General features: G+C 37.5%; 1 protein-coding gene across 6 annotated transcripts in view; it reads left to right on the top strand.

Annotated features, from left to right (window-relative positions):
• LEF1 (lymphoid enhancer binding factor 1) overlaps window positions 1-14,320 on the top strand; it is a 170,346-nt gene that overhangs the window by 122,591 nt on the left and 33,435 nt on the right. For 4 of the 6 annotated variants that reach the window (XM_082247602.1, XM_082247603.1, XM_082247599.1 and 1 more), the window contains 2 exons: window positions 678-840; window positions 10,748-10,855. In XM_082247602.1, coding sequence (XP_082103728.1) covers window positions 678-840; window positions 10,748-10,855 — 271 coding nt within the window. Of the gene's footprint in view, window positions 1-677; window positions 841-10,747; window positions 10,856-13,446; window positions 13,513-14,320 lie in introns of all 6 variants that reach the window. The other 2 variants (XM_082247600.1, XM_082247598.1) reach the window with 1 other exon arrangement.

Below are 14,320 nucleotides of genomic sequence, written 5' to 3'. Positions count from 1 at the left end.
AAAGCTGGCCATACACGAGTAGAGTTTTGTTTAAAATGTTTTGTCCTAAGAACATTCAATTGATTCTCCAACCATTAGTGGGAGTCAAATTGGCATTCCTTTTTGATAGTAGTGAAGAGAAAGTTCAAAGCAGCAGGATGGAAAATGTTTCTCAAACAAACCAATTTCGAACAGTGTATATATATATGTTCAGGATATTGCATTCATTCCCAAATTAAATATTAAAAGCAAATTACATTTTTAAGAAGTTTTGAACGACATTATTGAAATCATCGAATGTATGTATCAACCGTCATGTATCAACTACACCAAATGTATCAAATTATGTACTTTCCAACGAGAGTAGTCAAATCATCGAATATATCAAGTGTAACAAATATTATTCCAAATGTTCCTTTTGAATTCTTTCAGTAGATGACTAGCTTTAGGGACAGTGAATGGATCTACTGTATGTACGCTGTAAAGTGCTATACTGAGACACCTACACAATAGCTTCCGGTAGATCAACCTGGGAAGTGTGCATACAAGCTACATTTTTTTTTAATTTTCAGATATAATTTCTATAAACTACCAAAGTGATTTAAATACATTATTCTTCAAATGTCTCTAACTACAAAACCATACTTTACCCATTTTTGCATGTTGATGAACCTAGTTTGTCCCTTTCCATCATTTAGGAAATCTCATCATGAACAGAGAAAAGAGCAGGAGCCAAAAAGACCTCATATAAAGAAGCCGCTGAATGCTTTCATGTTGTATATGAAAGAGATGAGAGCGAATGTCGTAGCGGAGTGTACGCTTAAAGAAAGTGCCGCCATCAATCAGATTCTCGGCAGAAGGGTGAGCTTTGGGGCTTTCTGTTTATCTTTGCTAACACGACGTCTGCTTTACAAAACAGTGCCGACTGTCCTTCTGACGCTGCCTTATTCACTGATGGCTGTGCTGTTGCTTAGCAACCTGTAAATACAAAGTAAATGAGGAAGTGAACGTCCAGCTTTTCATTTCGGTTACTCGTCCCAGGCGATTCATTTATAACGTACCAAGAACCAATTTGCTCCAGAAAAGCCCTTTGTACATTTTCCAGCAGGCTAGCTTGTTTTCCTTTTTCAGCAGGCTAGCTTGTTTTCCTTTTCCAGCAGGCTAGCTTGTTTTCCTCTGTTGTCTATCACTGCAGTACTTTATGATACGTTACATTATGTCGAAATGCACTGCACTAAGTTGTATGTTTTTTAGCGCACACCAACCCAGTGCAGCACTGCCCTGTTATTGTGTAAGGACGAAGTTGGCCTACCAAAGCCCAATGCTACTGGTATTAACGACACCTTATTTGAAGATAGATTTGCGGTTTGCCCCGTAGTTCTTCTTATAGGGTAGATTCACTTTATATGAAATAATCACCAAGGTTTTAAAGCAGGGATTTTTGATGGTCCTGAATCCATGCGTTCAGATTTGTGCAACCTCTAGAAAGACATACAGTTTCTGCATTTTTAAATTGTGTGATTTTCTAAAGAGCTACCTGTAAATATTTTGGTCAAAGTTTATTTGAACAAGCTGAAGGTAGAAGCTGATTGGCTACCATGCACAACTGCATCATATTTTAAACTCTCCAGTTTTCGTAAATAAACCTGAATGTATAAGATTAATTTATAAAACACAGAATGTAGTACCATTTACAATGCATAGGGAAAGAATGCTATAATGTTATTTAATAGACTTATGATCTCAGTTTTGCACTGACTTGAAAAACAAAATAAAGGTTGCACCAATATGAATACTCTATCATGCCAAAAATTATTTGGTATCATGTATTTTCTTAGCAAGCACATCTATTGGAAATAATATATTCTAAGTGGTTCATTTACTAACAGAAAGTCAATTTTTCACTTTGGAAAAGCTTAGTGAACAAGGTGAAGCTGTGTTCACTATAATCCTCCAGTCCAGAAAGTGAAAATCAATTTTTACTTCTCTTCTAAATAACTGTGTATCAGAGTAAAAATATTAGATTAATAGCACACAAATCAGAAAACATAACATATTTCAGGGATTTATATGTGAAAAAAAAGTCCCAATGCATCAGTCTCTATGCCTCTTGCATAATATAACTTTATGTGTTATTTCAAACATGTCCACTCTTCTACTCCTCCACCTTGAGTGCTACACCAACACCAGTTGTGCTCTTACCTGGCATATATGACCCAAAAAATTGTAAGGTCATAAATAGTTCAGGTCCACTTTAACCACTTTAAGACCGGAAGGATTTGCCCCCTTAATGACCAGGCCCTATTTTGCAATTCGGCACTGCGTTACTTTAACGGACAATTGCACGGTCGTGCGACACTGTACCCAAACGAAATATACGTCCTTTTTTCCCACAAATAGAGCTTTCTTTTGGGGGTATTTGATCACCTGTGCGATTTTTATTTTTTGCGTTATAAACAAAAAAATGCGGCAATTTTGAAAAAAAAAATATTTTTCACATTCTGCTATATAACATTCCCAAAAAAAATTAAAAATCAAAAATGTTTTAACATTTTAGGCCAATTTTTTTTTTGCTACATATTTTTGGTAAAAAAAAAATCACAATAAGCGTATTTTGATTGGTTTGCACAAAATTTATCGCGTCTACTAACTACGGGAAAAATTGATGTAATTTTTATTGTTTTTTTTTTCTAGTAATGGCGGCAATCTGCGATTTTTTGCGGGACGGCGACATTGCGGCAGACAGATCGGACCCCTAGGTGACATTTTTGACACTTTTGGGGGTACCAGTGACATTACTACAGTAATCAGTGCTAAAAATATGAACTGTTACTGTAATTATGACACTGGCAGGGAAGGGGTTAACAGTATAGGTGATCAAGGGGTTAAATGTGACCCTAGGGGAGTGAATCTAACTGTGGGAGGGCGTGGCTTCTGAGATAACCATAGAGACATGTGATCCTATATAGAAGGATCACATGAGCTCTGTGATCATTTCAGGGAGAAGGAAGGTTGGCTGTGTTTACAACAGCCGACCGTCCTTCTCTCTCAGCGGGGAGCCGCCTGACACCCGCATCGCTTGCCCCCTAGCTCCTCCCAGGTGAGCGACGTAGATCTACGTAGTTTTTCCTGTTGGAGCCACCCTGTAAAAAGGCGGCGGGTGATCGGGAACTGGTTAAATGGAAACCTTTAAGCTCAGTGAGTTAAAGTGTTACTAAACCCAGGCTCCTGCATTCACTATATCTGGTCTCCCAAAGTTCACAGAACATGGAAATGCAATAGTTTTAGTAAATATAAACTGCTAAATACCCTTTCTCATCAGTGGTTAGAGCAGTATTGTGACTATTAGTGTCTGATTGTCCTATGAGGCTGCAGGACACCTGACCCTCTGGTCTGGACAGTGCTGGTTGGCCCTGTGCTGATCACATGCATTCTCCCAAGAAAAAAAAAAAACTCACTAGCAATACACACCAAACTGAGCATATCCAGCTTGCCCCCAAGGCTCTCAGTGCATTAAATGGGCTCCCATATGCAAACATGGAAGGTAAATATACTGTTGGTATTCAGCTATATTAAATAACACAGTTCCTGAACTTCTAATGAGTGATGACATCATCGCGATAGCCCTGTGGGGGGGGGGGCCTCCAAGGTGGAGGAGACGAAGAGTGGACACAATATAGCTATGTAAATAGTTATATAAAACAAAAGGCATAGAGACTGATGCGTTTGGGACTTTTTTACATATAATTTAGTTTAAGCCATCTACACTAAACACTGTGGAAAAAAGAATCTTCTCTGATGGATGTGCTGTGGCTGTCTAAATACTGATTGGATGCAGGCGCTATTCACCTGACAAATATTAACCTGGCTCCTTCCATTTTTCATTTGAAGTTTGTTAAGCCAACAGACAACAGGGCCACCCATGGCTTACATTTAAGCCAATTCAGCAGGAATCGTGCAAAATTTGCACCATGCAAGTCCAGCTTAAGTAACATTCATTTTACAAAGTGCTAAGTTAAAAATGTTACTTTATTTAGTAAATCAACCCCAACACATATGTAAGTATTCAAAATACTACCCAACTAAAAATATTTAAACACACATACAGCTCTCTTGAAGTGGAAACCTGCTCACTAATTTGCAAAAAGCTTAATTAAAGCCTGCACAGTCAGAGTTTTCTCTATGTTGTGTGTTGTTGCAGGCGTGTGGGTTTTTTTTTTTGGTTTTTTTTTATACAAATCTAGGCATTTATCTTAAGCAATTTTTAAGGAATTGGGGTACATGTTGTAAATTAGTGGTATTAATAAATTGTAGTTAGCTCAGTAGCTAGGTGATGCTATGTCCTGCCTGAGGAGGTCTCTTTATTATGGTTATGTGTGCCAGTGGCTGTAATAATCCCAACTTGCCAAGTTTACAAGTGATGTAAAATCAATGAATCACTGTATTTCAGGATTATTTCCTGTGACTCACGGACTTCCAGGAAAAGTTATGATGACACTATTTGTCATGTTAGGACAACCAAAAAACATGGTTAAAGTTGCACTAAATCTTAATGTTGAGATGAACAGCATTGAGGCTTATGCATTAAGGCAAAGAGTGCTTACCCAACAGCAAACTGTAACCACGTAGCATTATATTTGCCTTTATGGTCAAATAAAAGTAAAAAAAATAAGACAAAATACTATATTACACACCTTTCACAGGGCAAATTAGGAAGCTGAACTGGGAGGGCTTGAAACTAACCAATAATATTCTCCAATGGTCTGGTTTCTAAGGAAATTTCTGCCCCACAAATATATTTTCAGCAATTTAACTTTTGTTAGCACATTTGTTTTTCCTAAAGTAAACTTATGCTTAGGCTATGTACATTAAAGTATTACCAAGCTGTAAATATGCACTTTATAACAAGCTGTAATTCACCAATGTAAATAAAAGCAATGTGGATAAATTAATCTTCAAAGGTCACAACAGAGGCACTGAAATCACAGCTCTTTTTGCACTTTATTTTATAAGGAGAGCAGAAACTTGTCAGCTTGCCACCCTTTTAATTTAATCGCACATTAGGCATGTATAAATTGTTGGAAACTGACTGACACCCAACTTTGGAATCTCTTTTGACGATATTTGAGGAGGCATTACAGTACATACATAGGCTTGTTTTCGCTTGTTTTAAAGCACTTTACTGCTTGTTAAGAAGGTGTTTTGCACTTTAACACACATTTTGTCTTAAATTGACTGTTGCGAAAAATAGTCGGACATCACAAAGTTCTTGGTTCTCCGGACATTGAACCATTTTTACTCCCTGGTAAGGGAGTAAAAATCAAGAATTGAGTGCTCTGTCAATATCACTGTAATTGTGGGTTTGACGAATATAACAAGCAGAACATTCCTGCTGATATAGTAGTGGTTTGCAACGGCCTTATGTTAGATAAGTAAATGTTCATTAGAAGCTTCTTGAACTTCAACTCCATTTGGTTTCCATGTTACTGTACTGTTGAAGTGACTTCACTGGAAAAACCCTGAATGTATCAGAATTCTTTGTGTAAAGCCTCGTACACACGCACCGATTGTTGGCCGTGAATTTTCGGCCAACGTCCGATCGGCCGATTGTCGGCTTGTTAATATGATGCTTCCGACAACCGACTGCGACTTTTCGGCCGAACAAAATCTGGTGTGCATGCTATAAAATTTTTGTTGGCCGTCACCAGAACGGCCGATTGTTCTTCAGTCAGTACAGATTTCGGCAGACAAAAATCAGATGAGCAAGACTGGGCATGCTCAGAGAAGAAAAAACACACGAAAAGTAAACCAGAACATGACATCACTTCTGCAGTTGGCTGTTGTTGGCCGACAAAATTCGTGTGCAGTCTAGAGCACATTTTAACCAACACAACAACACTGGACAAAAGACGGCCGATCGGTCGGCCAACAATCGGTGCGTGTGTACAAGGCTTTCGTGAGAGAACCTTATTGTAGTTTCCATACTACTTTATGGAAGCTTGGAAGAAATGTTTCCAGCAATCCCCAGAGTATTTTGGAAGGCAACAATGACCTGTGAGGAACGTTGGTAGAGTAGGTCTTCTTAGTTGTCTGATGTTTCTCTGAACTTACAGTGACCTGTAACAGAAAAGTTTTGAAGGCTTCAGAGTTAGGTCAAATGCACAGCATGAAGTCTGTGCTTAGCCATCAATATATTCCACATTTACATGCTTTATCCCCATTTTGCTCTGCATGACTGGAAAGAACATTTCCTCTGGTTTTATTAAACGGAAGTACAAATGAGCTTTTCAGCTATGTGCATATTTTTAGACCTCACACAAACTACAGTACAAATGTATTGTATATATTAGTATAGTCATGTAAATGTCGAAACATAGTTAAATAAATAATTTGTTTGATAAATGTATACCTTTGTGGTAACTGCATTTGTATTCTTTTTTGTTTTTATTTTTTTTATTTTTTTCTGGTGATTCTACCAATACCACTTTCTGACAAAATGTATTTACTACACTGTATCTATTAAGGAGCAACGTTGTCACTGTAGACTGCTTTCCTGATTTAGACTACATACACTGCCCCCCACATCTCAATTACATTGAGGGTCATTGCTTTGAACTTCACAGAAGATAGTTGGGAAAGCTAACAGCATTGTTAGATAGATCAGTTCAATCCACAAGAAGTTATAAAAACACAAGATTAATGAGAGGCTCAGCAGACATTTCGCTGTACTTGTAGAAAATGTTCTTAGCCCGAATAAAGGAAAGTAATGCAGCCACCATCTAAGTAAAAGTAAGATATATTGAATTTTTGTTCTTGGTTTTAGTTATACCTTAAACTGCTGATTTCTCATTTAATATTGATAAAGACTAACTCAAAAAAGCAACTTATTTTGCATTTTTACTGCTGTCTGGGTTCCCAAAGAAAAATGTTCCCATTAAGATGGCTTCTGTCAAAAGGCAAGACCAAAAAAGGAATACTGATCGGAAACCCGCTCAGCACTCTTAGCCAATAGCTGTTGTGTTCTGGCGGGCGGGGGGCCCTCTCTGTGTCAGAACACAATAGCTCAGCAGGGGAGATCACTGTACTAACATCAGATCATTAGTACTGTGACTCCTTCTGAGCTCTTCAGTTTTTTTTTTGTTTAGCCTGTGTGTACCAGACTTTAAAATAAGGGAGGTTTTAACCACTTGCTGACTGCCACAAGTACATATACTGCAGCGGTCAGCCCCGTGCAGGCAAAGTGACGTATGGGTACGTCACTCGCCTGCGAGCCAATAGGGGGGCGAGCGCGCGCCGCCGGAGGCGTGCTCCCGCCCCCGCTCGCTCACTGTGATTCCCGCGCGTGTGACCGGCGGACATCGGGTCACTCGCGATCGTCCGTTACAGAGGGAGAAAGGCAGACGGCTAATGTAAACAAAGCCGCCTGTCATTCTCCCTTGTGTAAGTGCAGAGATCATACGGTCCTGCTATGTAGGATCGTAGATCTCTGTAGTTGCACAACAAGCCACATCCCTTCACAGTTAGAAGCACGCCCCTAGGGACACACTTAACCCCCTTCTTCTCCAATAAAGTTAACCCCTTCCCTGCCAGTGTAATTTTTACAGTAACAGTGCATATGTATAGCACTGATTATTGTAGTAATGTCACTGGTACCCCCAAAAGTGTCAAAAATGTCAGTCAGGGGTCCGATCTGTCCGCTGCAATGTCGCAGTCCCGCAAAAAAATCGCAGATCGCCGCCATTACTCATTAAAAAGAACACAATAAAAATGACAAAAATCTTTTCCTTAGTTAGTAAACGCAATAACTTTTGCGCAAACCAATTAAAATACGCTTATTGCGATTTTTTTTACCAAACATACGTAGCAGAAAAAAAATTGGCCTAAAATGTTAAAAAAATTTGATTTTTACATTTTTTTGGGGGGGGAATTTCATATAAAAAAATGTGAAAAATATTGTTATTTTTGCAAAATTGTCGCTCTTTTTTTGTTTATAGCACATGATCAAAAAATCGCACAGGTGATCAAATACCACCAAAAGAAAGCTCTATTTGTGGGAAAAAAGGACGTCAAATTTGTTTAGGTACAGCGTCGCACGACTGCGCAATTGTCCGTTAAAGTTACGCAGTGCCGAATCGCAAAATAGGGCCTTGTCAGGAAGGGGGTAAAATCTTCCGGGGCTTAAGTGGTTAATAGAACGAGCATAGACGAGAAATATTTCAATGGGGACAGTCTAAATATGGCTTTCCCTTACAATATTTCCTTTCACTTTCCCTTGTATATACATAACAGGAAGTGAAGGAAAATCTCCCAAATGGGGAGAATATGAACCAAAGTAAATATTATAAACCTGACAAGGGTTTACAAGTATTACTAGTACTATTTCTTACACTTTCGAAAATTAAAAAAAAAAAGTCTCTGATTTAGATATACATTAAGATGCTGGTTATCTGCACCAATTAAAAGCACTGTAAAATGATTTTCATCAAGTAAGATAATGCTAATGCCTTGTATAAATGAATACTCTTAGACCAGTCATTTCCTGGAGTGTGCTGTCTACTGGAGAAAAATATTTTTGTGATGTAGACAGATGGGACTTTTGGTGATGATGAGCTTCAAAAGCATAGAAGGCAAGAGTGTTCACTTATGCTAATAAATAAAAAGTTGATAAAACTCTGCTCACCAGGGAATGAAATAATGATATAAGCTCTTTACTACATTTTAATAGTGTAGAAAACACTCATTAATTTCAGTCATTTCTCAGGTTGTCAGGCACGCTTAGCATGAAGTATGTTGTTATACCAGATCAATAGTCAGGCAGATCCGCTCCAGATGTTAAGGAAGTGCTAATACCGTTATTAAACATCAGTATGTAATTAAAAGTGGTTGAAGCACTTCAAGAACTAATTAGGTGTCTTTTACAGAGTGGGGATAAGGCACTAATGACTAGGCGCCACTAGAGATCTTGTAGACCCGGGGCTCTTTCCATATGAACTGGGTTATTCTGGTGGCTGCAAAACTAAAACAAGCACTTATACTGCCAGAAACATAATGTATGTGACATTTTAACTTGCTTTAATTACACAAAAAAAAAACAATTTTTGTTAATGCCATTTCCTTTAATATTGATTTCTCTTCTGTATATCAGTTGCTTATATATTAACATTTCCAAAATGCATGTTGTCTGGGATAAGCATTTCGATTTACCCTTTTCAAGGATCTAATCTCCATGCCTAAGGCAATCAGGCCTTCCTCTCTTAAAACATGTACAGCCAACATAGTATTTTCCATGGCAACGTAACGCCTATTCACTTCCTGGACATATATGTCACACTGGCGGCTGGAAAGCCAACCAGAAAAATGGATTATGGTGACCCCATTTAAAGGATTTACGAGTGGTGTTCTGGTTAAAGAAAAAAACAGTATGTTAATGCAACAATCCACGTATGCAGGTCTATACATTTCAATTATGCTACAGATTTTATCAAACACACCATTGTCCTTTTTTTTTATCCTGTTTAGTGGGCTTTGGAAGTTAAGGTAACATATTACAATGCTGGCAGCAGTATCAATAAATAAAAAAGTAGTTTTACATGTCTTTATGAAAGTTTTTTCTCTAATGTTACGATGGTGTTAACACACAAAATAATTTTACATTTGGGTTGATTTACTAAGGTCAAATAGGCTGATCACTTTTCAGGAGAATTTTTACTTTGCACAGGAAATTTGCTTTTGTTGAATGAGGTGGTAAAAATTCACTTTGCAAAGAATACCCAATCACATTACAATGTGTCTACAGTATTTTTATTTTAATTCTACATGTTGTTTTAACTGAACTTGATAAAAATGCATACAAAATCACCCTTTGGTACAGTTATGTATTCATTCAAAAAACATTGCACACATTTTACCTATATATTACATTTCAATAATCAATCTGCCTGTATCAATCTACCTGTACTGAGAGTAATATGTTGGTTGTCATTGTTGACCTCTATTGTAGGGACTGCTAATTGCTTGGCTCGAATGTTGATCCTGGGTATTTAATACTTTCTGACACATAGACCTGGAACTAGCATAAAGATCAGATATTTTCAGTTTGCTTTGACTTCACTCTCTGTATGCTTATTCTTGGTCTGTGGCTGGGAGGATAATAAAGCTTGGCAGCCAGTCCTCAAGTATTTTTAGAAGGAGGTCAGCAATGGCAGCCCACATATTTCATTCACTACTGGTTGAATTGAATACTGTAAAGTAGAATGAGCTGGCCTTTCAATCTTCTACCTACCAAAACAGGGAATCTTTACATAGACTTAGATCAGGTGAGAGCACAGGAAGGAATACAGAGGTTTGGTAATTAAACATTCATAGTACACAGAATGGGGGCAGTTATTTAAGAAGCCCCTAGGTGGCAGGTTCTTTAAAGGAGTATTACCTCCCTTTATTTATGTATGTATTTCTGTAGCAATTCAATGGCTGTTAAAGGGCAATGTGTTCATGAATTGCTCATGAACACTATCAGTAGGTACATTGGTATTATAAAGAATGTTTTAAAATAGTTGGTTTCCTAAAAATGGAGAGGGCAAATTCTGGTGCAGCTGTGCATGGTAGCCAATCACCTTCTAACTTCAGCTTGTTTAATGTAGCTTTCACAAAAAAAAAAACTGGAAGCTGATTGGTTTCTTGGTTTGCAGAGCTGCACCAGATTTTGCACTTTGCATTTCATATGCAATCATTGATATGCTTAGTGTAATATTTTATGTTTTTTCTGCAGTGGCATGCTTTATCCCGTGAAGAACAGGCCAAATATTATGAGTTAGCTCGCAAAGAAAGGCAGCTACACATGCAGCTCTATCCAGGCTGGTCTGCAAGAGACAACTATGTAAGTATATACCATCTTTCCCTCAAAATGGGTGCCTGAGGCCCCAGCCTTATTGCTAGCTAGTCATTGTATAGAGTAGTAAATATCCATTTCAGAATGATCATCAATTCATCCAAGTCATAGGTCTGGCCTAGGGCTGGGTTTGTTTCCAAGAGAGCAATACGATCATTGTTCTCTTAGAAACAAACTCAACTACAGACCAGGAATATAAATCAGGCAGGGCAGTTATGTCACACCAGCACATGCTTGTACAATGTAAATATAACTAGAGGTTGTAGAATTTTTAACCATGCTAAGCTCTTGTATGAGGCTTGTGCTAGTAATTCTGTGCCTAGGAAGTCACCAGTGGTCCTTCCTAATCATAATCCACTGAACTTAATACTGTAGATGGATAGGAAAATCCAGTAGTATGTTCATTCTGCTCATCCTAACATCTCAATCTGGTTATTACCTATTCATGTATGGTCTAATTGTTAAAACTGGCCTATATGTTTTTGGTGGCCTTATTTAAATTTTTAAGGTTACATGTTTTTAAACTGATGCTTTATACCACTTTATTATTATTTTCTTATATTCTTTTATTATATAATCTATATATCATTGATCTAATAAACGTGGTAATTCTAAAAGAAAAAAAGCACAAACTTCTCTCTTTGAGACTGTCTTTTTCTAATTCAATCTATGTATGGGGTCACAGGACGAATTTGTGTAATCTGGATTTAAACATATTGGTTCTATAAAGAATTATAATTTTTTTTGGCAAGGCAGTAAAAAGCAGCCCTGTCATGAGTGACATATGGAATGGTCATTGCTGACCTCTGTACATTCTAGTAGTGGGTGCTATGCTGACCCACTAGCCTCTATACTTTCTACATTACTGGCATGTACTATGTATGTTAATCTGCCATTAGAAGTCTTTTTTTTGCATACTGATTCTAGATTAGTGATTCAAAGGACTGAAGTAAAGGGTCAGCCTGGCAGCCTAGTAATGAGCATTTTCAGAAACAGAGGTCAGTAGTGGCAGCCCCCATGTTTCACTTTTAAAAGGCTATCTGTAATGTGTGTATAGTAAACATGTAAAAAGTAACCTGGAGCTCTACCAGCTGGCTTTAAAACATTAATATAAAAAAGTGATATTACATATTTTATCTTTACCTGACTTAAAACATTTTTTATTGCATAGATATAGTACAAATTATATTGTTTTGTCTGAACTTATTAAATACAATTGTTTAGGTGAAATGCCTTTTCTGAAAAACTGGGCCCTAGGCTCCCTACCAGTACTGGTCACATGACCAAAAATCCAGACATTTGTTTTAACCTGACAAAGTTATTATTTTCCCTTTCTATTTCTTTCTAGTTATTCATTGCTGCAAGGCTGATAACACTGAGCCCAGGTCTACTTTGAGAGATGAGCAACCTATATTTGAGAAGGGTTGGGTGGCCTATTTTGGGCATATGCTTTAGCTATATCCAATTCTTCTAGCCCCGGAGTATGAGCTGATTAACAACTGACAGCATTTGCAAGGTCTTTATACTTTGCTAGTAGGGGATACATTTGGCACTGTGGATTTTTTCACAGTTAATAGTCAAGCTAATCTCAAGTCATATTGTGATCTGATATGATCCCCATGCACTTTCTATCAATTCACATTGTGGAACTAAATGAATGTTAACAGCTTGACTATTTACAAACCTGTCTATCAGAGTTATTCTGTCTAAAAGGGAGCAGTCTTCTATAAAAAAAAAATATTGACTGACAACCCTGGTTTTAATGATCTAACACCAGCTGAGCTGCTTCATTTATACTTTTTATTAGAAAATGGTAATGGATGTCATTCTTTCATAATGCCTTGAAGAGTTTGTAGATAGCTATAACATATATTTATGTCATTTTCAGTTAAATGAATGTAGGGCTGGTTAAATATAAGCTCATTTCTATACTGCAGAATGCATAGTCCAATTCATTTACTTGTACATATGTTCGTATTGAGCATGTGGTATTATTTAGTACAAAAAAAGCATATAAAAGATATATTTATCTTTTCACGCATGAGTAGAATATTGAATAAAACATAGATTGACCATGCAAAATCAGATCAATAATTGATTATTACTAGAGATGACAGATCAGCCTGTCAAAGTAAAATCATCAAATCAGTAGATTCCCACCATTCTGTGCACATTTTAATGTGTTTTTCCATGCATTATCAGCAATCACAATTTTTTATATATTAATGACTATTTTTGCTAGCAGCCTTTTGCATCAGAGCTCCTTGTGAAAAACTGTCTTAAGTTTTCACCGTAGTGTGAAAAAAAACCCATTAAACCTTTATGGTCAATAAATAAAGGTGAAAAGTAATAGGGGGGCGACAATAAAGAAGCAAAGGCGAGGGCGGAAGAAGTAAATAATATCATGGTTTCAAGTTCCTGTAGACCAGGGTCTGTAGCAGCTGTGGAACTGGGCTAGCCTCCAAACAATTTATTACTCTGCCAATAAGACAGAAGCCACCGATCTAGTGCTAAACTATGTTGTGTTGTTTGTCATTTAGCAACAAGTTGCAGCGTAAACATTTTCATGTATATTTTAGCGTCATGCAGCCTCTATCCCAGGAAAGTTTGAAGCCCATGTGGATGTGGAGTCTTTGTTTAGTCAAGTAGGTTTATCTTTTCTCTTGGGATATACCTTGGCTGACAGAAGTAACATCATTGGCAATGCTGACCCTTGTTGGCTGTCGTCCATCACATCTCTGTGATCCCCTTCAGTACAACTGCAGCTTTTCAGTACGGCTGGGATTAATGCTGGCTGCAAACCAGGCAGCAGAATGTGCACTTCTGTACACATCTCATCTTAATAAGTGGACATTTGTACCAATGACATTCCAGCTGGTTAAACATGGACAACAGAACATGTTCATGCTGTGGCTGCTGACATTAAATGTTTTTTTGGTAATTATCATTTTAGATTAAATATCCAGGTGGAAACAAGAAAGGTTATTTCATTCTGGAGCAATTCGATGTCAACTGAAAAAATATTTATTTAGGGATACTGACTGAGCCTGTGTTGTCCCAAAATGATTGTCCAGATTAAAACTGAATATTTACACTGGAAACATTTGAAGCTTTGTTTCTATGTAAAATTGGATTATTAAAACACAGATAAATGCCTTTTGGGATAATATTTGTAAGCAGTCTAGTTTACAGGAATATGTGTTATCCATTACAGGCATTTATATAGTGTAGACAATTTACACAGCGCTGTACATGCTGTACATTCACATCAACCCCTGCCTTTAAAGGTCTCTATTGCACGTGCATACATACACATTCTAGAGTTAATTTTAGACAGAAGCCAATTAACCTACCAGCATGTCTTTGGAGCGTAGGAGGAAACCTACTCAAGCATAGGGAGAACATGCAAATTCCACGCAGGAAAAGTTTAGGCTGGGATTCAATCCAAGGACC

This window comes from Pelophylax lessonae (assembly GCF_965119305.1).
Source record: "Pelophylax lessonae genome assembly, chromosome: 1".
Taxonomy (NCBI): Eukaryota; Metazoa; Chordata; class Amphibia; order Anura; family Ranidae; genus Pelophylax; species Pelophylax lessonae.
This window is presented reverse-complemented; position numbering and strand designations above follow the sequence as displayed.